Source organism: Rissa tridactyla, chromosome 2, assembly GCF_028500815.1.
Source record: "Rissa tridactyla isolate bRisTri1 chromosome 2, bRisTri1.patW.cur.20221130, whole genome shotgun sequence".
Classification (NCBI taxonomy): domain Eukaryota; kingdom Metazoa; phylum Chordata; class Aves; order Charadriiformes; family Laridae; genus Rissa; species Rissa tridactyla.
In genome coordinates, this window is record NC_071467.1 from 83,176,947 (window position 1) to 83,202,696 (window position 25,750).

Below are 25,750 nucleotides of genomic sequence, written 5' to 3' on the forward strand. Positions count from 1 at the left end.
TGATCGATATTGTTATGAGAGTTGAATGTATTTTAATATTTTTCCCTTTTAATTTTCAAAATTCTACTCTGCAGAAGTTAAAGTCTATCACCTGCTTATCAGACAAACAGCAAGAAGAAAAGAACAAATGATCTACTTTTCACTTGGGAAAGTTAGACATGACTTGGACTCGAAGGTTATTTCCTAGATGGGATGTTTAGGGATTTGGGGGGAAAGGGAAAAGTGTGTGTTCACGAGGTAACTGTTTATATTGTCCATTCAGTAATAAAAGACAGCAGACATCTTTCACAAAGACCAGTCATGACAGTTAAGTTTTCTGAAAGAAATATCTAGCACAAAAGTCATATTTCCATGCATCTATCATAAACTAGCTATGCAGCTTTGATGTTGTGATATTAGAGGAAAGTTACAAACTAATTTCAACACCAGACAAGCAACAAATAAAGAAACCTGATTGCATAATGTATCACCTCAAAGAATAAGAACATCTGAACTACATTTCTAGCAGGGAAAAACAAAGAGCAGTGGACTTCAGTTCACTTTGTAAGAAACTTAATCAAGGTAAATAAACATACGAGACTACGGTGTAAAATAATCTAGAAAACTACCGTTCCTTTATATTTGTTTCATTCTGTGAATTGCATAGGCTACTCATGTAGGCATAAGAGAATGCCATAAAGTGTGTAGTTGAATATGGATATATGAATACATCTTCTTTCTAGACTGCAAAGTACCATTTGCCCCAGAATGTCTGTTAAAGCATTCCAGAATAAGAGCGACTCTCCTCTACAGTCAATGTGCGTGTCTGTACTGTTTTCTTAATATGAATGTCCCAAGTAATTTGCAAGGTTACATTTAATGTCTTCTTATCATCTCTTATCAGCTGTAATATCTTTTACAAACAATCAACAATACAATAATGTGTCATAACTTTGTCAAACGGTATGTGGCATTTTAACTTGTTAAAAAATTGTTGAATAGAACAATTTGTTTTCCTTACCCATTTCAGACATCTCTGGCACAGTAACAATGTATGGTCCGTCTGTAAATTTTGGTGCATTGTCGTTGATATCCTGCACTTTGATAATAAATTCAGATTCAGGCTCGAGTGGCTTGTTTGTCCGTCTATCAATAGCTTGGGCATGAAGCACATAGTGTGTCTTCTGCTCTCGATCTAGGCTTTTGGTTGAATGGATGTCTCCAGTTGTGTCATCAATAATAAATATAGTCCCCGCCCCTTCTCCAGTAAGAATGTATTTGACTGATCCATCACCTTTGTCGGAATTGGAGTGCAGCTGTAGAATATATACACATAAAATCATATGAAATGACATATTAAATTTCATAAAAGGTTATTTCACATAAGATATAAAAACTATAATATTTCTGTTAGCATCATTCTACTTAGCTTTTAACCTTCCCACCTCTTGCCATAATTCCTTATGTGCTATTTCTATCAAGTCAATCATTTTGTTCAGGGTGATTTCCATCTAGCATAGTTCATTTTTTAAGCTGGGACGTCTTGGATTCTACGTTCATCCTAGAAAACTTCCTAAGTCAAGAAAATTCTGGTAACTGGGGTGGTCTTCATTTTACTTTGGTTTGGTTTTAGTCCTTCTAGTAGTTATCTCACAGATCTCGTTGCTAGAAACTCTTCCTTAAGCACTAAGCCTGAAGCAGTCACACTGAGGATTGTTTGCTTCAATGACTGTAGTTCAGTCTCACCACCTATGTTATCTTCTCTGGCTCCAAGGACACCATTATTTACTGCAAAAGGAAATTGCATAGTGTGGCAGTGACAGATGTCTGTCCAGGATTACTCTGTCCCTCAAAAAACCACATCCATTTTCTCTGGTTTTTGTTTGTCTATTGTTAATTAGAAAGTCACCTAATTTGATTCTGTTTAAATTATTTATAATGAAGTAATGACCTTTGACTGATACTTCCAGCATTTTCATTGTTCCTAACACACACTTTGTGCTATTAAATATACGTTAAATATATTATACCCTTCATTGAGTAGAAGAAAGTTTATATTTATTGGGGGGGAGGGAGGAGGAATAGTCACTAAGTAACCCGGTGTATTAAGAGATAACATGAAACAGCTACTCATTAAGTCTCAGTGCTTCTAACTTGACTTTAAAGAATTGCCTGTTTAGATTAAAAATGAACATGTGTTCTATGAGAAAGAGGGGTGATTTTTTCATAGATTGTGAGGCTTTGTGTTGTTTTTTTCTTTAAAATGACTTTGAGAACAGAATGTACTTATAGAGGTGCACAATGAGAACAAAGTGATAATACAGAAATGAACAGCTGCAGGTATTGTGCAGTTATATTGTGATGTTAAATCAGAAGGGAAACTTTCTAATTTTAAGAACTCACTCATTCTTATTCTTATCCCACTGCCCTGTCTCTCAATATCTGCAATGTGGTGTTACTAAGTTTCTACATAGAATCTGAGCAAAAGGAGTAAGCATATGAGGGTTCATGACATTTTTCATTTCATGTATTAACTCTATGAAATTATGGTGTCGCATATAATTTATATCCTGTTCAGTAGGGGGACTTGGGAGGGGGAAAATCTAATAAAATTAAGATTGTCAGCTCATATAAACTTCAGCATAACATCAGTCAACGCACCATATACGTATCTGGGCCACAAGAAGATCTGATTGAATAACCAATACAAAACTAGGTCACAACTGTGAACCAATTTTTTTTTATTTTGAAAATGGAAGAAAGAAATAGGCAGAGAAAGAGTATTTGCTTGGTTTTGCTGTTGTAGGACAGCAGGACAATCTTACACATTTTCTTTAGAGCAGTGACGGGCAAAATTCTCATTACATCTCTTCTTATCCTCAGAATAATACTGTATTCTATTAACAAAGGAATGATTCACTTAATGTAAAATGCCAGGGACCCAAAATTCCTATAAAGTCAAAATGTTTTCTGAAGTGATTTATTCCTAAAACCAAGAATAGTAGGTATTCTAATTTTTCAGAAACAATCAGAATTGTTTTTCTCTTGCTGCAGGTTCATTTTTTGATAAAATGATTCCTAAGTGTTAGTGTTTGCAAATGTTAACATTTGCCTTAGAAAGATTGTCTCTAATTTGGGGGGGGGGGGGGAGGGGGGGGGGGACAGGCGACAAAAACAAAAAAGAAACCTAGAAGAAAAAATGGTATGTCTAGGAAAATGGCAAATTTGCTGAGTTTATGAAGATATAAGGAACTAAAGTTAAAACTATCCCAAACTGAAAAAGATCAGAAGAATCTCCATTCTCATTCTCTCCTTTTAACTCTGCATGTGTATATGTAAAAACTTATTTGGGTATACCATACAGAGATCCCAGCAAAACTTACTATATTCATAACTGAAATTATGAAATTACGAACCAATTAAGACATTGGTTACATAGGTAAGAAAACAAGAGAATAAGGAACTGCTGTAGAATTTTAAGAAGTAAGTTTTCTTCAAAAACCACAAATATCAACATAAACATGGCATTCCAATACCATACTGCAGAAAGGCACATTCAGAAATTCATTGTGATAGCAGGAAATGCATGGAACATTGGATAAAATTAATAACATTAGATATTTTTTGTTGTGAAGAAACAACTATTTGTACTTGTCAATAGTGAAGAAAATCCAGGTACATTTTGAGTCAGAGGGCTTTTACATCTAACAAGTAATAAAAGTTAAGAAACACAAAAGATTCCCAGCTGATTGCATGGCCAACCAATTATACATTATTCCTGCTAAACATCATGTTACCCAACAAACTTCAATTCAAAAATGCAGGCAGGAATGTCATTAGAAGAAAATAATCTGTCAATAAACACTCAAAGCCTTCAATTTGCAACTATGTCTTTTAAACTGTAGTTGTAAGGCAACCACTGAAAACAAGAGAAAACTAAGAGAAGTTTCTGCTTCCCTACTTCCTGATATTTATTATATTGTTTTAAACATAACACTTTGATCTATGCTTTTTAATTTCTAATGCTGAGTTTTAAGTTCACATAGGAGGATTTTGCATAGCACTTCTACTGCATAACAAAAGGGTCTTTCCTTTGTCACTTGGTTTATATTTCATTTTTTTCCGTAAAGTAAAGATTAAATAACTGTTTATCTTCTTTAATACTTCCATCTCAGTACAAATTGGCCCAAGTAGAAAAATACCAAGGCTTCTCTCAAACACTTATTTGCAATATGTGTTTTGCTGAAGAGAGCCCCTAGGAATCCCTGCTTAAGACAATGTCTTCCACATTAATGAGAGATTCATGTCCCTGTGTATGGCACACTTCTTTCTTTTCCCTGCGTACTATGAAATCATCTCCACAACAGGTGGTTTATTCCACAAAAGCATTTCTAATTAGAATAGATGTGATCCACCACTTAGGTTACAAATACATGGTTTGGGAGACTGTGTTTCTGCAGCTGTCACTGTAATGATTTATAAAAGACAGCAAGGGAGGAAAATCTAGCTGGGTAATAGTGGACTCTCTTTGCTTGGGACTGCTGTAGCTATTTCTCTTTCAAATGAGGGATGACACTAAGCAACGTAGACTCAAGCCAACCCACGTTCTGTTCACCAGTTCAAACCTAATTTGTGTGGCCTGGGGATGTAATCTCAACCCAGATCCCCAGAAAAGGTGTGGATATTTCATTTCAATGAGATGCCGCCACCTCTGACAATGACTACTGCAAGAACATGTGCACACCAGAGGATGAGACACTCACATGCTGTAGTAATGTGAATAAATAGCTTAGATAAACGCAAAATGTGGTGTTATTTTTTCCCCTACTGTGCCAGTCAGAGACAGAAAGTTGGAACATTGCGGGAGTCTCTTAATTTAAAAAGAAATACAAACACATGGCAAACTGAAACATGATTACTCATCTTGAGATGAGCATTGAAAAGAAATGCAAGGGAAATATGCCAAACATTAAAACACAGCTCTCTGATTTCTGTATCAGAGGTTTTAACTATGACTATGAAAACATTACTGAAAATGTCTTTCAGTAAGTCTTAGTTTCTTATTGTCCACCTCATCTAATGATTATATATTGATCCGTTATATTAACTTTTAAACTGTAACTTAAAGAAACTGTTTTTTTCCTTCTTAAGTTGTTTCAATTTGCTGCCCTAAGCAATCTCACCTTAGATCCCAAACCCTATTTTAAAAATGACTTTGCAGACCCATAGTTTGCTTAGCTTGTATTTAGCCCTCCCTAGCTCCCCAGGGTTCCCCTGACCTTGCCCACGGCTCAGGACTTCATTGCAGCCCCTCCAGGGCCACCAGCCCCTGCCACAGTGATGCCACAGTAGGGCCAGTCTCCATTTCCCCACAGGCCTGCCCTGGGCACCCATGGGCAGACCTGAGGGACCATGTCCCATTCTGGCCTCAGCCTGGCCTGCCCTCAGGGAGGTCCCCAATGCCCAGGGCTGGAGCTGCCCCAGTGGCCCTTTGCTGCCCTGCTCCTGGCTGGCCCTGCCATCAGCTACCTGGAGGAGCCCCCAGTGCCCTAGCCCCAGGGATTTGCCCCACGCTGCTGCTCCCTGACAGCACCCTCTCCAGTCCCCCCACTTTCCAGACAGTGCAGACTTCTGAATTCCTTATGGAAATGTCATTTCTATCCTATGTGATGGGCTGGCTTCTGAAAACATAACTAATCACTGCTGATTTAGTTATGCTCCTAACAAGAACATACCTATTAAATATTCTGAATCTGTCCACAACCAGAAGTTGCCAGAAAGTATTTAATTTTCATCCCCTGTTGGACATTATTCCTGTCTTTATTTGTCTGCATTTTTAGGGAAAGGAGAAACTGAAAATATAGCTGAAGAGCATATCTGGAATGTCACCTTTATCAACCCAGTGGACTCCACTTCTTGACATATTTAATAACAGGTTGGATTCAGGATGATTTATGATGGTTCCTCAATCTTTAACTAGCTTATATCAGCAGTGTATGACTGATTTAGCAGAATAGCAACCAAGGTGTCCTTGTTTTGCTAAGACTTAAACATTCTTCTTCCATCAGTCTATTTAAATGCTTAACTTTCTTTTAGTATTCCTACACAAACTGCAGGACTACATTACCCAAAGGCATGATCTGAAGAGGTTTACCAAACTTCTCAGTTAATGAGTTTTCTTTATATTCTATTAATTTTGATACTACAAGTCTTTAAATACTTATAATTTAATGCACCAGCATATTAACTGCTTTACAATGAATGCACAGATTGTAGGCTTATTGTCCAGCTAATATAGTATTGTAACTGTTAGTAACTCCAAAGTGATCAGGTGGCTAAAGCCTAATTGCAAAACCAAATGGTTGGGTGGCTACTGCTTAGCTACTGGCCTTATTCACTACCCTTCAACTTCATACATCTTTTACTTATTTGTTTTAGCTAATGCCGAGCTACATCACACATCCAAACATTTAAGCATACACACTTGTCTAAAGTCAAGCAAATAACCTCAAATAGGCAGAAGCTACTGGAGAATATAGAATTGGGGACCAATGGGAAAGCAGCACAAAAATAAGGACTATAAAACCAATAAAAAAATTGAGGAGGGAGCCAACACCCTGCTCCTGCTGGGAATGTGGGATGCTAACAGCTCACAGTGATCACCACACTCCCTGCACTTGCTTAAGGAAGATAAACTGGGACCAGGAAACCATGCATGACCAGAAGAATGAGAAAGAAGCCTGGATAAAAGGGGCAGTTGTAAAGTATAAGAGTTAATTATATGACTGCTTCCCCCTGTTTGGTTTAACTGAAAAATTTGGATTCTTGGTCTGTTGTGTATGTGGCATTTTAAGCAGATTAGTAATGACTTTTACAGTATTTTAACTGGACTACCAATAAATTCTTGAACCCCAAGTAAAAAATGACAGGACAGGACAAAATGGCCTCAAGTTGCACCAGGAGTGGTTTAGATTGGATATTAGGAAAAATTTCTTCACCAAAAGGGTTATCAAACATTGGAACAGGCTGCCCAAGGAAGTGGTGGAATAGTCATCCACGGAGGTATCTAAAAGAAGGGTAGACATGGTGCTTAGGGACGTGATTTAGTTAGATTTTGTCAGTGTTAGGTTGATGGTTGGACTCAATGATCTTAAAGGTCACTTCCAAACTAGATGATTCTATGATTTATGATATAAGATATATGTTGTTCTGCTGAAAAAAAAAAATTATTAAGAGATTCCCATACATGTGCTAAATTCAAATCCGAAACTGATCTGAAAAAATCAAGAACTGTTGCACTAACACGATGAACTTAATCAGAGTAGAAGTCATTATGTAAATATAAACTTAAATTATTTTGAAATAACTGCATAGAATTAATTTAAAACCTATTGTTCACAAATAATAACCAATAAAAAATAATATGCATAGAATTCCAAAAGCAAAACCTGAGTTCTGGTAGTTATACCACCGTTATATCTTTTGAATAAAGTATTGTCTTCAGTTTGAGGAGCAGCAAGCTCTTTCAAGCAGGGCAACAGAACCTCCCCTTCTCAATTCTGTTGTCATTGCCAATCATTTTAACAAGACAACAAGAGGGCCCCAGCGCAACACTACCACAGCAAAGTCTACCAATGTGTTCCCAATGACAAAATTATTCCCAAACAACATGAGCTGTGACCTTTAGCAATATATTTGAAATATATTAATATATATTTAGTAATATATTTAATACATTAACAAAAATGTATGCATGTTAGTTTACTTATGTTCCGCAAAACTATTTAATGCTTCACTAAAAACATCAAAAAGTAGACACATAAAAGAATTAGTGGTACAGTACTAAAACACTGAGAGCAAAACATTTTAAACTTCTCTCTAATAAGAATTACAATCATGTTGACTTCCTTTGATGTTTATGTAGACACAACGTAATTTAAAAGAAATGATACAATCACTTAGCAGTAGTAAAAAACACATATAAAATTATTCTGAATGGTGCATACTGCAAAATCAGAGTCTAGCTGATTCTACTGAAATGTTCATTGTGCCTATGCAGTAAACGCATCCTCAGATTTGCCGCAGACTTACTTCCTTTGGTCTGAGCTATAAAATATGTTTTAATGAAATATACTGCTCTGGGCAATGTCACACCTTTTGATGGAATTCTCAGAGGGAATCATTAGCCCAGGAGATAACTGTGTTATCCATAGCAGTGCCCACAAATCGAGAAGAAGCTATTTCACAGCCTTGTCAAACAGAGGAAGAAAATACAGAATTGCAATTGCCTCCATCTGCTGAATGGGTTTTCTGAGATAGAAAAAAATAATTGGATTGCAATCATCCAAGAAAAACACAACTGAAACAGTATTAACTTCATAGTATAACACTACAGCATGCAAACATCTGTTCCTGAAAGATGTACTTATCTGAAGTCCCCTTCTTTGCTGCTGCTTTTGGGGAGACTGGGTAATGGCAGATGTATGCAGGTGCATAAGCAATCACATCTGAAATAGCATCAGGTGCACTAAAGCTGACGCAAGTGGTCAACATTAGCTCCTATTTTCTCTCCGTACAAAGGAGGACTCCAGTGAATGACAGGAAAAATAGAAAATGGAATCTCAAAACAACACAATAAAGGTTTATGTATAGAACTGTTGTTTTGTTTTCAAAGAACACTATATATTTTCAAGAAAAATTGAATCCAAAATTGTACTCTCAGTGTACTGTGTATCTAAATCAATATAGAAAAAAGTACTTCCACTCTGCTGAAGTTTTCATCTGAACTCTCTTTACAGCAGTAAGCTTTCATTTCAGACATCTTTTACTTGGGCAAATTCTATGATGGGCATAGAAACTATTCTTTTTTTCAAGAAAGTAGGATTTACACAGTATATTTGTTTTACATGTTTTAAAGAGCTGGACAGTCATCCTGTTGCAGAACATGCTAACCAAAGTTTTCTAAACGTATAACTATGTAAATATACTTCTTTGCAGGTCCTAGGGCTAAATGACTACAGCTCATTGAACCATTACTCTAAAATATGTCTGAAATTAAGTTGGTCTTTTTGTTTGAGTCTTACTGAATGTTGCCAAAGAAGGGCAACAAAGATGGTGAAGGGTCTAGAGGACGTCTCATGAGGAGCGGCTGAGGAAACTGGGATTGTTTAGTCCGGAGAAGAGGAGGCTGAGGGGAGACCTTATCGCTCTCTACAACTACCTGAAAGGAGGTTGTAAAGAGGTGGGGGTCAGTCTCTTCTGACAAGTAAGAAGTGATAGGACAAGAGGAAATGGCCTTAACTTGCAGCAGGGCAAGTTTAGATTGGATATTAGGAAAAATTTCTTCACGGAAATGGTTGTCAAGCATTGGAAGAGGCTGCCCAGGGAAGTGGTTGAGTCACCATCCCTGGAGGTATTTAACAGATGTGTAGATGTGGTGCTTAGGGACATGGTTTAGTGGTAGACTTGGCAGTGCTAGGTTAAGGGTTGGACTCAGTGGTCTTAAAGCTAAGTGCATATTCTCTTTGAAAACTCCAAGAGATGCAAGAGTCTGGGGCTTAGAACTTCACTGGAAAACACTGCACATTTGAGACAATGATGGAGTAAAAACACAGTTTCTGTTTACCTACACTATTTCTGCAGACTTCCTACAGATGCTCTTGACCTTCATTTCTGTTGCTTGCTCAGTAAAGCTACCCTTATTGCACGTTGGGGGTTTTTGTTTGTTTTGGGTTTTGTTTTATATGCACAAAGAGAGAATCAAACTCTGCTTTTCCTTTCTATATGCAGTGCAGAGGGAAAAAACGGGAACACATCCATTGTAACAGGGTCTTCCAAAAAGAAAATCTATTTCAGATTTTTCCAAATGAGAAAGAACTATTAGTTCTCTAAAATCTTGATCAATGAATTCCACATTAGGTGTTGGAACAGGTTGCCCAAAAAAGTTGTGGATGCTTCATCCTTGGAAATGTTCAAGGCCAGGTTGGATGGGGCTTTGAGCAATGTGGTCTAGTGGGAGGTGTCCCTGCCCATGGCAGGGGGGTTGGAACTAGATGATCTTTAAGGTCCCTTCCAGCCCAAACCATTCTATGATTCTATGTTATCTCCATGTATACAGCTTCTCCTGCTATTAATGTGAGTGATAGAAATAGCTCACTGGACCACAGAGCTATAAGTGTAATAGTACTCAAACTCTTATGAAAAGTATGATTTATTTGTTTGTTTGCTTGTTTGTCTGACAGCGCTACAGCAAACGCTGTTTACTCTATGAAAAATCTTAAGACAGCATATTCATTTTTAAGCTCTGGAAAAACAACTCTGCAGTGTACCCATTAGATATTCTAAATTGCTTCTTTCTCCTTTGCTCTTCCTAATAATATTGTGAAGATAAAAACAAATGTGTGATTTTCTGATGTAGTATTTTTGAGACACGAAAAATCAACAAGAGAAAACTTTATGTTAGGGAGTCAATTACTTACCCAATTACAGAGTTTGATTAGGAAAAAAATATTATGTGGAAAAGTTCAAGGAGAGATAATTAATTTACCAGCTTCCTTTCATCCCATCCCCCCAAAAATCTTTCACACATTTTAGGTTTTGATGTCTTTGAAGCTAATTTGCTGAGAAATTTATAAGGCTGTGGAAAGAAAACAGGTTAGCTACTGTCCAATGGCTTCTATTTCAGGTGAAAAAGTTGTTTCATTCTGAAGAAACTGAAAAGAACTGAAAAAACACATTATGAAGAACTGGAGAGACCATTGTTTCAAAAGGATTTAATCTCTGTCTTTTTGTGAGCTCCTTATCAAATCATGTTAGTACACTTTTCCAGGTAAATCAAATGCATGTTTTCATTATTGAGGGTTTTTTTTTGGTCATTTTATTTGTTAAGAGTTCTTTGTTATATACTTTTTAAATATTAGAAAGTGGTATGACAATATTGAATATCAGACTATAGATTTATTGGGGTATTGATTCACTGCTTCAACAGTATTTACCATTTAAAGGCATGGTTTTGGTTTTGCATCTGGAATGCCATTTCATCTCTTTTATGTGGCCTATAGCTTGTCTTCTTGTTGGGTAAAATTTGGATTTGTAAAAAAAATTGCCTCTGTATAGTTTCCATTACACAACTCACAAGTGATGGCTCTTCTTCTGTATCTCTCTTAGAAAAGAATATGATTCTTTTCCTATCACAGCCACTTTTCTTCTTCCTATAGTGTAGTGCTCCTCCTGTTTGCAAGAAGCAAAAAGTACTACACGACACAGGAAAAGAGCCTTGCATCATCATGATGAGGAAATGTTTCCACAAATTTCTTTAAAAGGTCACTAGTGCCTCAAAATAGGTGATAACGGAGAATGACAACTATGCTACTTTACTCCACTCCTGTGGATGTAAACCAGGGGATTTCAAGAATCTTTTTTTGTGTATTTCCATACTGGACACATGGATTACCAAGAACTAGTATAGTTTGTGAGCCCAAGATTTTTTAATCAGATAGTTCTTACCAACGAACCCATTTTTTTCAAAGGGGTAGCATGCTACTCCTGCTGGATTCTTCTAGAGTCATCATGCCCCTATCTGTCCATAAACATCTGTACTGCCACCACTGCAAGGCTTTGATTGTAAGACACAGTAAACCCCTCATTACTTACATTTCATTCAGTACAACTTCTGGACAAGTAAAACACAAGTTCTGAAAATGTTTACAAACCAATTTTATATCACAATTTATGACTGACTGGCATTTTGAGTTAACAGCATTCCTATAGAGGCCTTGTGTAACATGTAATCTTTTGCTACTTTTTCCACCTGACAATGTAATTGCAAGTCCTGCGTGATATCTTTTCAGCACAGTACAGAGCATTGCCGTCCTTTCGTAGACAACAACCATTCTTCATTGTGACTGACAACCCACATTCTAACAATGAAGAAAAGAAATGATGCTAGGCTTTTGAAATAGCAACCAAAAAGATCAAGCCCTGCAAATTTCCAGAAACCCACATTTAGATTCTAAATATGCTTAATTGTTCCTGCTTTGAATCCATGAAATGTCTATTTCTAAAATAGTTTTGGTATATTTTTGTATAACGGGATATACAAGAAGAATCTACATCCATGAATCGGGTATCTGCAGATGAAATTTTAATGTAAGATTGTCTAACACTTGACATTTTAATATTTCTGAGCAATAAATTTTACATTAAAATTCTCCCATATTTTAAAAAACATGGAAAGTGTGCTGAAGAATTTATCTTACATATCTTTAGATATATGGATATTTAAAAATTAAATAAAACCTTCTCCACAAAGTTCTGTATTTCTCACTGAAAAAAATATTTATGTTCTTTGCTGTCCATTGTAAAGTCACAAATGTTCGATACTTTGACTTGTTTTCATTTGTCTGCAGGATAGATGTATCCTGACCGTGGAACTATCTTGAATTTAGCATGAGAAAAAGCTAGCTGAGAACTACTTTCTTCCACAGTTAAACACCTTTGATGGTGTTTAATAGAAAGTACTTCAACAAAGCAAGTCAGAGCCTCATCAATTTACTGAAACTAATACATTCTTCATGTTACATTTAACACAAAATTTATGTTTTTCATTAAGGACTGTACTGTATTCATCATCATCTAATTCCAATAGGGAACACTAATGTTCTCCTTCTGTACATGTAAGGAATCCCAGACATGCTGTTCCATTCACTGCTATCACTTATTAAAATGAGTGATTAAAAAAAAGTCTGTTAAAATTTGACCTTTCTCCAGGATCAGTATTCCAAGTAAATGCCATAAACAAGGTATTCACACTCAGAGGTAATATATTTCTCTCCTTCGTGTTTGTCATATGTATGGTGACATATCAATACAAATGTCATTTATCATGAACATTTCAGTGATTTTTCTTCCCAGAGACTCTCTGACACCTTCTTCTCTCTCAAAAAATGTTCAAGCAGAATTGGATTACAATCTCTGAAGTTACTGGCTGACAAGAAATGGTGAGGTGTGAATGATGCTTTAAAAGGGTATGTGTAAAATGATAGGGAAATTAATATAAAAATAGTTCATTTCGGGAAGTAATGAAATGACCATTACTCTATCTGTTATTAGATATTCTTGCTAGCTGTACAAGGAGGTGTCAACACAGAGTACCTATAGACTCCTTTGGATGTACAGTTCATTCATTAACACATTTTCCATAACAGACTATTTTCTTCACATTTAAGGAGCCCAGGAGGAAGTACCCATATGGCCTAGCAGAAGACCTGGGTGTCTGATCCTTGTCTCCCAGTGTCTTTTTTCTAACCTAATTTCACTAATACTAGGAAGTTCAAAGATATTTATTCTTTTTCAGGAAAAAAAAAAATATATATAGCGTGGTACTTCAAACACTCACTGAATACAAGTTTTCACTCAGTCATCCTAAAGTGAGGGGGGATCTTATCAACACTTATAAATACTTAAAGGGTGGGTGTCAGGAGGATGGGGCCAGGCTCTTTTCAGTGGTGCCCGGGGACAGGACAAGAGGTAATGGGCACAAACTTGAGCATAGGAAGTTCCACCTAAACATGAGGAGGAACTGCTTTACTTTGAGGGTGGCAGAGCACTGGAACAGGCTGCCCAGAGAGGTGGTGGAGTCTCCAACTCTGGAGACATTCCAAACCCACCTGGAGGCGTTCCTGTGCAACCTGCTCTAGGTGACCCTGCTCTGGCAGGGGGGTTGGACTAGATGATCTCCAGAGGTCCCTTCCAACCCTATGATTCTATGATTCTATGTTTCTATGAAATATTACTCATGTCACTAAAATCCAATTTATTCCACATAAGGCATATTCTAGTAGGTTACTATGATCACTAGTGCAGTATAGCCCTAACAGCAGAGGTCAGGGCAACAAAGCAGACTGCTAGTTAGGCAGCAGAAATAAAAAAAAATATTTTGTAAGAGGTCAACTATTTTTTTTTCCTCGAGTGATAATTTTTAACATTTTAACATTATTTAATCAGCTGGACCCTAACAATTGCGACCCTAAAAATTTTATACCATCAGAACTAAAGAAAACTGAGACAAATGTTGGAAATGTAGTAAATATAACATTCCTTAAATGCGTACTCAAGCAAACTCTGGAGAGAAAGAGAAATGCCTCCCACGTCCTGCCTCCCACTACTTCTGTTACTATAAATAAAATCTTTGTTCAGTCACAAATCCATACCATGGAGAATTTCCTGTGTGCATGAGGAGCAAACCTACAGGATAAGTACTCAGCATCACAACAAATGGTGATGTGAGAAGTTAAACAAGAAGGATTGTATCAAAGCTATTCCTCTGTAAATGTCAATGAGATAAATTTTGTCTTTCATAAGAAGGATAAATTCCTGAATTGACCTAACTTGTAGGGAAAAAAAATAAAATAGCTCCATTCTGAAGAACAGGCATTAATCATTTCCATTAGAGTTTGGTAACACTAGCACTGAACAAGTTTTGTTTTATTTTAGAGTGACTTTTGATCTGGCTCACAACTAGTTCCAAAAGAAGTCACATTAAAAACATTGCAGATATCTTGTATCACTTGTTGTAATTTGTAGGAAATATGCTTCAAAATTAAAGTTTCTAACTTTCATTATTTGATACCTGACTTTTCCTACAGATGCATAAAATTAGAAAAATGGAAAAATTAGTGTATTTTAAATATGTTTATTTTTATTTAGTCATCAAATGCTTGGTTGGTTGGTTGTTGGTGGGTGGGGGGTTTTTTTGTTTTTTGTTTTTTTTTTTTTAAATCATATTAAGTACTTATCCTTACAAATATCCCGTGGTTTGAATTCCACAGGTTCTTATGCTTTACCTAAAGGAGAAGTATTTATTTCTTTGGAGTGGGTTCAGAGTTGCTGCTTATCATTTTCATTGACATTTTTCCTTTCTTTTGAATTATAAAATGCAGAACATGAAGGAAATCCCACTGATATCAGTGGATTTAGGATCAGGCTATTAATTGTTTCAATAATAAACAGTAATTTCAGAGATGTTTGCTTTGATTTATAATGCACTATTACATATTTTATATATATATAAAACGCATGACAAGATATAAATCTTTAAAATAAATCTAGGTAACATCATAAAGGGAGAAAAACGTAATTTCAGACCTCAGATTTTCAGAACTGAAGAGGAGGGGGAAGAAAAAAAAGGGGGTGTCATGGAATAATTTCCTATATCTGCAGTTAGATGACCTGGAAAAGAGCACTAAATTATTTCATTCTCTGATTATATTTTCAAGAATATGGTCATTTCACTGCCCCTGAAGTATTTGGTATTTCTGCAAACCAATCACATTGACATGAATATGCGATGTTTGGCCATGTCAAAATAGCAGTACTCAGACACCATTAAAGTAATGGCAAGCTATCTGGATACAGATATTAAAAAGATAGAGTTTCCCTCTCTTCAGACCCAGGACTAAATTCAAACCGAAAGAAAAAGGAACAAAAGGAGATAATGTGTCCTATTCTGAGGATGAAGGCCTATTAAGATAACAAATGATAATCCTTCAGCTGTCAGCAATATCTGCAGACATCACGTAGCTAAAATACTACTTAGGCACTATGTAGTACAAGTATCCATAGTGTTAATTCACACTAGGTCATGAGTGGCAGGATAAGATGGTTCTCTAAACATTAGATGGCTATTATCTTATTAATTGCCTGCTCAGGCCCAGCTGTCTGCGTAAGCAAGTTCAGAGCGGGAGCAGTGACCTCTCAACCAGGCTGAATTCTCAGCTGCAGACTACTCAGTGGTATGGAAGATCAAAGGGAGAAGTTACATAAACTGTAGAGTTCAGACAGAATTTTCAGAGTGGAATTGCCATTGTGTGGGTTTTGGGTTGGTTTTTTGTTTTTTGTTTTTTTTGTTTGTTTGTTTGTTTGTTTTCAGAAACTGCAGGTGATTTGTTGTATTGAACCTTTACTCCAAAAAGACAGAAGTCCTACTCATCAGCTCAGGATACCACATCCCCATCTGATTGATCTCCCCCCTTAGGTCCTTCAGGCTATCTTACATCCCCCATTTTTCAAAAACTGCCATCCTGCCTCTTCACTTTCTTTTGCTTTTCGCTCCTTTACCCTGTGTTCCCCTATGCATCCTAGCCTGTAAAACTCATCTGTTTGTACGCTCCGCTAGAGTTCTTAAAAGCCCACCTCCAACTGCATTCACGTTGAATGCACTGATAAACTGTGATGCCAAGGACACATGAAAATTTAAACATCAGCCTCTGGCATTTAAAATTTTTGCTGAATGAGATGGGAGGATGATTGGGTGCAAAGCTCCACAGTGAATAGAGAGTTATAGAAACCTATATGGCAAAAAGGTATACCTTTGCAGCAATATATAGATAAATATTCATGAATAATTATAAAAAAATATGCACTTATCACTCCTGCATGATTAAACAGGACATTTTGTAATAGAATAGAAACATATATAGAATAGAAACATAAATATAATAGAATAGAAACATAAATACTGTTTACTTTTAGAAGTTAGGTAGCCAATGCGGAAATTTCATTGAAGTAAAGAATTCAAAGCTATGGAGCTCTCATACACATACAGCACACATGCAATCTTTATCAAGCTGAGAAAGACATCTTATAAATACAAATATTTTAGCATACTGAACTCCCATTTTTCCCTTTTCTTTTGAACAGAGAATTAAAACAATTTTCACCGTTCTACCTGTATTTCTAATATAAAGAAGAAAGCTTCCAACAGTCAGCTTAAAGCACATGATATGGCTGTGGTAACAGCTTTGCAGAAAGACACCAAGGACACAGGCATTCAGTAAAACACGAGTTCGCATGCTATTTATTTCCTCCCTGGAAGTGGTGCTTTCAGTATCATGCTGTTATTCAGAAAATTAGCATTTGAAGGGAATACTTGCTTGTGAAATACTCAAAATTCTCAAGGACAAGTGAAGCCTTGTGAAAGCAGAATTTAATTTACAATAAAAATCCAGAAAATATTTTCCCAGCCCACAGTACATTTGGATTAGCACAGATAGTTACAGATTAATTCCCCTTGTGTCTTACTGTAGTAAAGTTATAGCTTTACATTTGTCTGTGTAATTTTACATCTTGCATTGCACACCCCCCTCATGCTATGTTTTGTGAGTTCCGTTATTTTTTTCTCCTCATTTAAAATAATTATTTCTCAAGTTTCATTTTGTCTTAAATATGTCCTCGGGAAAAATGAAAGCTGGTGAAAAAGAAACAAAATACTACCTGACAATAAACCACGAAATTTCTTTCTAGTGAATATGGATTTTTCACACCTACCCCTGACCAGCAGTAAGCATAGCTTACTGTATATGAATACATCCAACAAAAAAAAATTTCAGCTATCTTTCAATTTCAGTTCCAGTATATATTCAGTAACCAATGGAAGATTTTTGCCAAACTAGTCTGCTCACGAAAAATATTCTTCTCACTCCTATTCTGGACAATCTTCTCCAATAATGATATTAACATTCTTGTTATTATTATCCAACAGCCAACCGCAGGAAGTGGAAAAACTTTTCTGTTCAACTGTTAAAAAGCTTGCTAAAAATCAACTTGTTATTGCAATAATCTGTAAAGTTATCTTCCTCCTCCTCCCCAACCTGAAGAACTTCTTTTAGTTGTTCACTTCTTTAGGCAATAAAAAAAACATATTCTTCATGGTAGAGGAACAAATTCTTTGTCATGGCTGTGCTTCCTGGCCTCATGCAACAGAAGAAAAGAGAGCTGGTATTTCAAAACCTTAATTGATGGGGTAACTGGACTTGATTATTGGAAATGCTACCCAAGATTCAAAATACCTTTTTTCTAATAGTCTATATTTGCGTTTTCCAAGGAGCCTCTGCATGGAAGAGGTACCTCTCTCTGCAAAAGCTGCATTGGCTCAGGGAGTCCAGAAAACAATGATCTGGACCCTGGAATGTCCAGCATGGACCATACCGCACCAGGGACTCTTGGGACATCTTCTGATGTCCTGTGCACTTAATATCTATGCACTAAACAATCATGCTAAGCTAGATGAACATTTCTAGCTAATTAGTTTTGGATATGACTTCATTTTAGTTTGTGATTATAGTTATTTCCCTCCAACATCCACAACTCATGCATGTAGTTTCAGTAGTTAATATACAAGTAACTCTGACATGTGGACAACCAGTTTAGACCCTCCCCCCAAAAAAAGGAAAAAAAATAAAATAAAGCGGGTGAGAAAATGAATGAATGAATGAATGAATGAATCAATCAATCAATCAATCAATCAGATGATGCAAAATAGTACTGATTAAATGAGACAGAGTACACAAAAAATCTGTTAGGAGAGTTTTAGTCATAGCTGGTCCCACAACAAGCTATGGTTATGGAATGGATGATCTCTTGAGGTTTCTTCCCGACTTACAATTTCTGTTTTAAAAAGCATTTTAGGTACTTCACATATAAATCATCTCCTTCTAGTCTGTGATTCTTCCTTGATTAAGGATAGGTAAACTAGTTCAATTCTATGAATAAATCAGACTCTAACATTCAAAGTCAGCATTTATAAAGGGTTCAAAAAAGGTCTCATTTTTTTCAAGGAATAGTTATTTCATACATCAGCAACACTTAATTTATCTTACAGATAAGAGTGCTGAAATACTACCAGAACACATTTTTCTTGAGCCAAACAAAATCTGAAAACAAACCCAAGGATCTTGTAAGAGAGGTTGTTCTAGCTCAAATTCTTAAGAGGTGTAATGTTTGACAACTAACAGATTTAACCATTTTCTTATGTTTCTTAAACCAGCTATTTATGTTTAGGATTAGCCCTCATAGTAATATCCCTATGTACAAAAATAATATGTTATCATGCCACTAATGCTAATATTCAGAGTATTTATCATGTGTTAATTACTCTTCTTTCTTAATAATATATATACACACATGAGAGGGCAATATTCTGCTGTATTCTGCACACATACTTTATGCATAACACAAGTTCATCAAAAAAACTTCATCACTTATGAAATCAACAGCAAAAGTTTTTACTGAGGTGAGGCTTAATTATGGAGGAACATTTAAAGAAAATAACAAATTTTCCACTCATGGGAAAACATACTTATTTGTTAAATGTGTCCTTTTATCTCCTGCCCACCATTCCAACAGAATGGTGAGACCTCTCCAAATGTTTGGGGGTCCTCCCATTTAGAAAGGTTCCATCTTTTCTCATTTTTAAGCAAAGCATGACAAAAGCTTCTTCCTTCCCTTTTACAGCTATCAGGCAGGACAGAAAGGAACAATGCCAATGCTCTTAGGCATCTGTACACTGATCTGTACACTAAAAAAACAGTATTTATTTTTATTATTATTATTTTTAAAAAGGCAATGTAAAAACTGTGAAAGATAATGCCAGTCAGTAGGATTACTCAACTCATAGATACTATCGAAAATGTAACAGTACTCACTCTTATTTAAGTAATTCTCTTTTCCACTGCTCCAGGAATCTGAAGATCTCAGAGAAGTTACAGTGTAATTTAAGTTAGGATCATTCATTCTGCTTCATAATTGCAGCTGGTAATTTAATGGCAAATAAATGGTGAAGCCAAAACTGATTTGAAGCTTTACCCTCTTTTCACAGTGCTCATGCTTCCAGCTCTGGCTGTCAATCCCATCTCATCAAGCTCTCTTGTGCATACTTGTGCCTCATCCTTTCTCCCTGTTTCAGCTAATGACTCACCACTGCTCCATGCATGGTCCTTCTTGCTGTCCTGAGCTATGAGAGAATGTGCTGCTTGCACTGGTCCTTACACGAGACTGAGACCTAACACTATCACTGGCCAGTGAAGGGAGCACTTTTCAGCAATGCTTTCTGCTCCACCTCCTGAATCCAGATTCTGTCACTCTCTGTTGCCACCCTGCCCTCAGAAGACTATCCAATTCCTCAAGGCAGAGCATTGTCCCTTTTTCAAGAAAAAAATTGATAGCCAGCTTAACCTATTTTAACATTATAAGCATTTTTGAAAGCAAAACAGCAAAAAAGTTAGTAACCAGCCCCAATTTAAAGACATTAACACAGAGAATAAAGTAGCTCTACAGAAGATAATATTCAGATCCAATGTAAAAAACATCATGTGAGACTCTGACCCATAAAAATATTTTTGATATCTTTGACAAAATAGGAAATAAAAATGAACAGTGAAATATATACAAAGTATAGCACTGGTCTTGTTGTTGCACAGTTCTAACTAGTTTAAGCAGGAAAAGAAAAATTCTTCTCCTACTATGCATTTTATTTTCCAGTCATATAGTTAAATTTTGAGTTGAATGGGGAAACTTTTCTTCTTCCTCATCTGGAGGTTCATACATATGTACAAACAGATGCCTTTGGTGCTCACTTTCCCTCCTTGTCAGGAAACTAAAATCAATATTTAAGGCCATAAATCAAGACACTTACAATCACCTAATCAACAAACATGATGGTTAATTAACTAATCAATTAATTAATCAAGTTATATTTGTTGTACATCTCATTTGCATGATTAATCCAGCCACATAGCTTCTCAGTGTGTCCTTTGATAGCCATCCCAGCTCTGGATAATGGTCGACAACTGTCTCTTTGAAACTCCCAGTGGATGAATAACACAGATTCTTTCCCTCATTACTGCACCCAGGTCCGGCTGCCTCCACATAACAAAAATCTATCAAACAAAAGTCAAGTCCAAATTTAGCTTCTGCTTGTCATTTGAATTTTAACAAAAACTATAAAACATTGCTACAATGCTCAGGAACCTTTCTGAGGTCAGTCAGGGTTCTGCAAATTCCCCAAAAGTAGAAATACTGATTATGATGAAGCCCAAAACCTCTGTAGTTTAATTTCATTTTTCAGAACTACAACTAAAATTTCATTTGTAACTGCTTTGTTTTAACTTGAAAGGCAACAACAACAACAAAATCTAGGTGAATCTTAGTGATCTGCAGATATGAATTACAAAAAGTGTTCTGCATAGCCATCAAAAACAAGTCATCCATTTTGTTCTCATAGGTGAACATTTTAATTTGTTTCAAAATTCAGACATGTCTCATATAACTAATGTAGAAACCTAAAAATATCTATATTCTTGTAAGGGGGACAGGATGGAAAAAGCTGACACAAATGAGAAGGCTTTCAAAAAGAGATGAAATAGCCAGAAGGGTGACCAAACAAGTCATTCTACGCCTGAACTCTGTTTGATCTGAAATTAATCTGTACAGACACTGTATAGTGACCACCTGAGTAAGTTCTTTCAACACTTGCCCTTTCCCTTGCTACTATAAGCTGTGTTCTGTATTTCCTATGTGCTTTTGCTCCACACATGATATTTTTCCAATGACTAGCAGAAGAGAAACCAGGTTCTTCATGTGTCATCTTATGACCACACGTACTTCCCAAAACGTCTTACTATACAAAGCTGATCTCTCCTCCGGGAGAGCTTCACAGTCTAAATTTATAACTGGTTTCTGTCAGAAACTCTTCAGAGGGTGCATGAAATAAACAACAACTAGGACACAGACCTCAGCATATGGTTATGTTGTATACAATTCTCCTTGATTCTCTACAGACATGGCAAGATCTTCAAATACAATTTAGAGAATAAATCCAGTGATTTGCCATTTATATCGGCTGAGAAGCTAGTCTGTGAAATTCAGATTATTGACATATCAGCTTGGCTTGCTAGAGTTGTTTAGAAACTCAGTAGAACCACATAAAACTCTTTAACATGTTAATATGATATTAGATGTTATTAATTACCATATGAGATGCTATACCTATTGTCTTGTAGGCTACAGATCTCCAAGATTTAGTGCTTATTTCTGCTAAATCAAGACAGTAGAGATACAGATTTGTCTCTGCACAATATCTGCACATAGAAGAAAACAAATAAATGGTAGGTGCAGAGCCTGTTAATCATAGGCTTCAGTGGAGTGATGAACATTTCAAAATACAACACTGCTTGTTAATTCCCTTGTTTTGTGTTCTTGGATTATGCCTTCAGCCATATTGGAATAGATACTAGTAACAAGTCTGCATCTGTCTGGCTTAAAAAGCATTTGCCTGTTGTGGTGCCAAGAGCCAAGAAAACTGACGGCCACTACATGCGTACTTAGGGGGTATATGTTAGAGTAAAAGATCTGGAGAGGTACAACTCAACTGAATCAAAATTGAAGAAGAAACTTAGAAATTAATTACTTTTTTTTTTTTTTTTTTTTAATAAATGCTGCGACGGGAAGAACAGACTTCTTGTTATGTGATCTTTGGGAACCCAGTTTACTTCCCAGTGCCCCAGTTGAACTTTTCATAAAGCTAAGTTTCAGAAGCATGCTGTGAAGATGAATTAACTAATAACTCCCAAGAATCTTGGGACTCTGTAGGCAATACAAGCCAAAATAATTCACTTTTTTTTTTTCTATTTTGTTTTCCATTAGCAGTTCATGTAGCTGTAATGTATTAATGTAATATGTAGTCTTGAAACATACATTATCTTCCTATTTAGTATGTTTCAGAATGAGAAAGGTTTGAAGAAAAGCGCATCAATCAGCTTTCATTCAGCTTCTAGTGCCGACACACGTACACTATTCAGTTCACACATTAATATGATCTTTTATCAGCCTCCACATGAAGCTGAGGTAACACGAAGATTAAATAATCTCATAACTTCCAAAGGATCCTTATGAGGTCAGAGAGCAAGGCGCTCTTTTAGAATCACAGGTACAACACCACAAAGGAAGATTAGAAGTACCAAATACAATCATGAATTACTGGAAACTGGGAACCGCAGTCGTAGAGTGAAATTTCAACACATGAAGGGAATCTGGCTGGAAAATTGAGAGGAGAAAGCACTTCTGTTGAACCTCAACAAATTCAAAAAGTTTGTCTCCACTTTAACAGCACTGCTGATGGTGTAGGATGCAGGTATTAGGAAACACAGTAACTATAGGCTGGAAACAACTCAGCAGATGGGGATACCACAAGAAATGAGGGATAATTCAAATGAAGATTATTCAAGATAAAACAGAATGACTGGCAAACCAGAGCACTCTTGCTCTTCCATCTGTAAATTGCCACACTGAGAAGATTCCTTTTCTGCTCTTACTTGGTTTTCAATAGACTGAAACATTTCAGATAATTTTTCTAGGAGGAAAAATATTGTCATTTGGATGTTTCCACTTCAATAAACCAATATTGCACTTGTAGATGTACTTAGGGACTTACATTGATGAAGACACCTCCTGAATAGGAATGAGTCTTAAATTCTCATTTTTTGTGGTTTTTTTTTGTTTTTGCTTTGTTGTGGGGCGTGTGTGTGTTTTGCTTTGGGTGGTGGTTTTTTGTTTGTTTGTTTGTTTTTTGGGGGGGGGAAATATTGATTTCAGAAATGGTTCTAGCAATTCTGAAGAAAATTTAAGTTACAAAAGTGTCAACTGAGAAAGAAGGGAAACTTTTACATTCTCCCTAGGGTAGCTGTGTGGTTTGATACTTGTATCACACTTCCATCTAGAGATTTTTTCTTTATGGTTTGCTACAAAAGGTTGCCAGAGAAAAACATTGTTCTCCCATAGAAAATAAAATCAACACAAATAAATGTTAATATTCTATAGGTTAGAACACTTCCGAGACATGTAGAAGAATGTCTGTTTACTGTGTAAGTGATAAGTACAAGCCTTGTGTACTTAAGTTATGCTGAAATAGCAGCTTCAGTGATAAGGATTACTTATATTACTGTAGGACCTCATTGGCCCCATCTTCTCAGATAATAGATACAATAAACAGTAACTTCACGAGTCTTCTCCAAAAGCTACATCTAAGTATATCAAAAGAAAAAGTAGCCATAGTAAGGTTACTGTGTATTACTACTGGCATTATGTATTGCTACTTGATAGTATGTCTTTTTTTTTTTGTGAAAGAACCAGGAACATTATGCTATCTTTTTGATTTCTAGCCAAGTCTATTCATACAGGCTACCTAATTTGGTGATATGCATTCTTTCTGCTACTATTAATCACTGTAATAACTATCAGCATCCACAGTGAAGTCATAGAAGTCATTATATTTGAGGGACACAGAAGTGTCTCTTTAATAAAAAACTATTGGTCTGCAGTGGATTCATCAAGGGGAAAATGATACATAATATATGTATCGTAGATGAAAGACAGCATAGTTCAAGGTAAAGATTAAAAGGTATATTTGTAAGTAAGTGGCTACAACTAAGAGCAATTACAGAATTTTCACATCTGGCAACACTTTTTTTAAATGAAGATATGGAAGGAAGAGAACTCTGGGTATCACTGATTTGGGATTACTACATGGAGGCTACTCAGTGGGATCTCATTTTCCAGAAGTACCAAATATCTACTCCCTGAAGTCAAAACTGGAAAGAAAAAAATCAAACAAGCCAACAATATGATTCAGTTCCTAAACAGTGCACTAAATTAGAGACACTGAGTATCACTAGTCACTTGTAAGATGGAAGGATTTTTTGGGTTGTGTTTTCCCCCCCATAAACTGTAGTTAATGTTATAAACAATACCACTACACATATATTTGGAATCTACATCCCAATTTCACATGATCCTAAGTTTAATGATTTAAATAAAAACAAACTTTGAATGAGTCACTGTAAATTGCCAGTTTGCTTTAAGTATGAAAACCATCTATAATGAATGTATTCCTTGTGCTCTGAAAGAAACACGATTTCATACAGTATTGTCCTGGTTTGACAAAAACAGAGAAAAAATGGAGAAACTACTCCTCCAAATAAAATGTAAAAGAAGGCTCGCTCATGCTATTACAGACACGCTGAGGAAAAGTTATCTAAGGGAGAATGGACTGGAAATGTTGATTTCATCAGTAATAGCCTCTGACATAACCAAGCTTGGAATACTGTTTAATACGACAACAAATCCTTATGATACAGGTGTGTGATGGGCAAAAGTGATTTTTGTTAGCGTTTATTTGAGATAAAGCTCAGCTATCTATATTTATGGACATGCAGCTTTAACTTCTTGACTGCATGGATTTTTCTGTCAAACTGTGGCTTGCTCTTAATCTCAATGTGCCATGGTTTTTACCTGGTGAATTACCTCAATTCATTATTGAGACTAATTAGGAACACCGATGTGGCATTAAACATCAAAGCATCCTATACTAAGCAGTTTTACTAATTTCATATGTGAAAAACCGCATTGTTTTCTTTATTTCTAGTCTGTTGGTGCGTTTGGGGGTTTTTGTTTGTTTGTTGTTGTTTGGTGGGTTTGTTTGTTTGGTTTTGGTTGTTTGTTTGAGCTTTTGGGGGGTTTGGGGGGTTTTTTTTTTGTTTGTTTGTTTGTTTTTTTCCATTACTTCTGCTGCTTGTAGGAGGGAAGGAAAAGAAAGTGAAAAATCATTCCTGATTCACATTCATCACACAATTCATGATGGTCTAGGTCACTATCCAACCCTTCTCACTTCATCTCTTTTCAGTCAGAAGACCCCTCCTCTACTAAGGTGATCCTCAAACTACATCCAAGAAAGTGAAGCAATCCCTTCCCATAAAAAATCCTGTACTCAGAAAGAGAACAGATGTAAATACATTTTGTAATTCCAGAATTGAAGTCATTAATTGAAAATGTGGACTTGCTCAAATAAAGGTGACTGTTTGATGGTCTGGTTTGATGGTCTAACTAGTCATTCCTCATACAGAAACTGTTCTATATGCAAGATCAGCCTTGTAGTCCTTCT

General features: G+C 36.2%; 1 protein-coding gene across 2 annotated transcripts in view; it reads right to left on the bottom strand.

Moving 5' to 3' along the window:
* Positions 1-25,750, bottom strand: part of CDH18 (cadherin 18) — a 177,452-nt gene that overhangs the window by 138,397 nt on the left and 13,305 nt on the right. For both annotated transcript variants that reach the window (XM_054191265.1, XM_054191264.1), the window contains exon 2: positions 1,001-1,295. In XM_054191265.1, the coding sequence (XP_054047240.1) occupies positions 1,001-1,295 (295 nt within the window). The remainder of the gene's footprint in view (positions 1-1,000; positions 1,296-25,750) is intronic.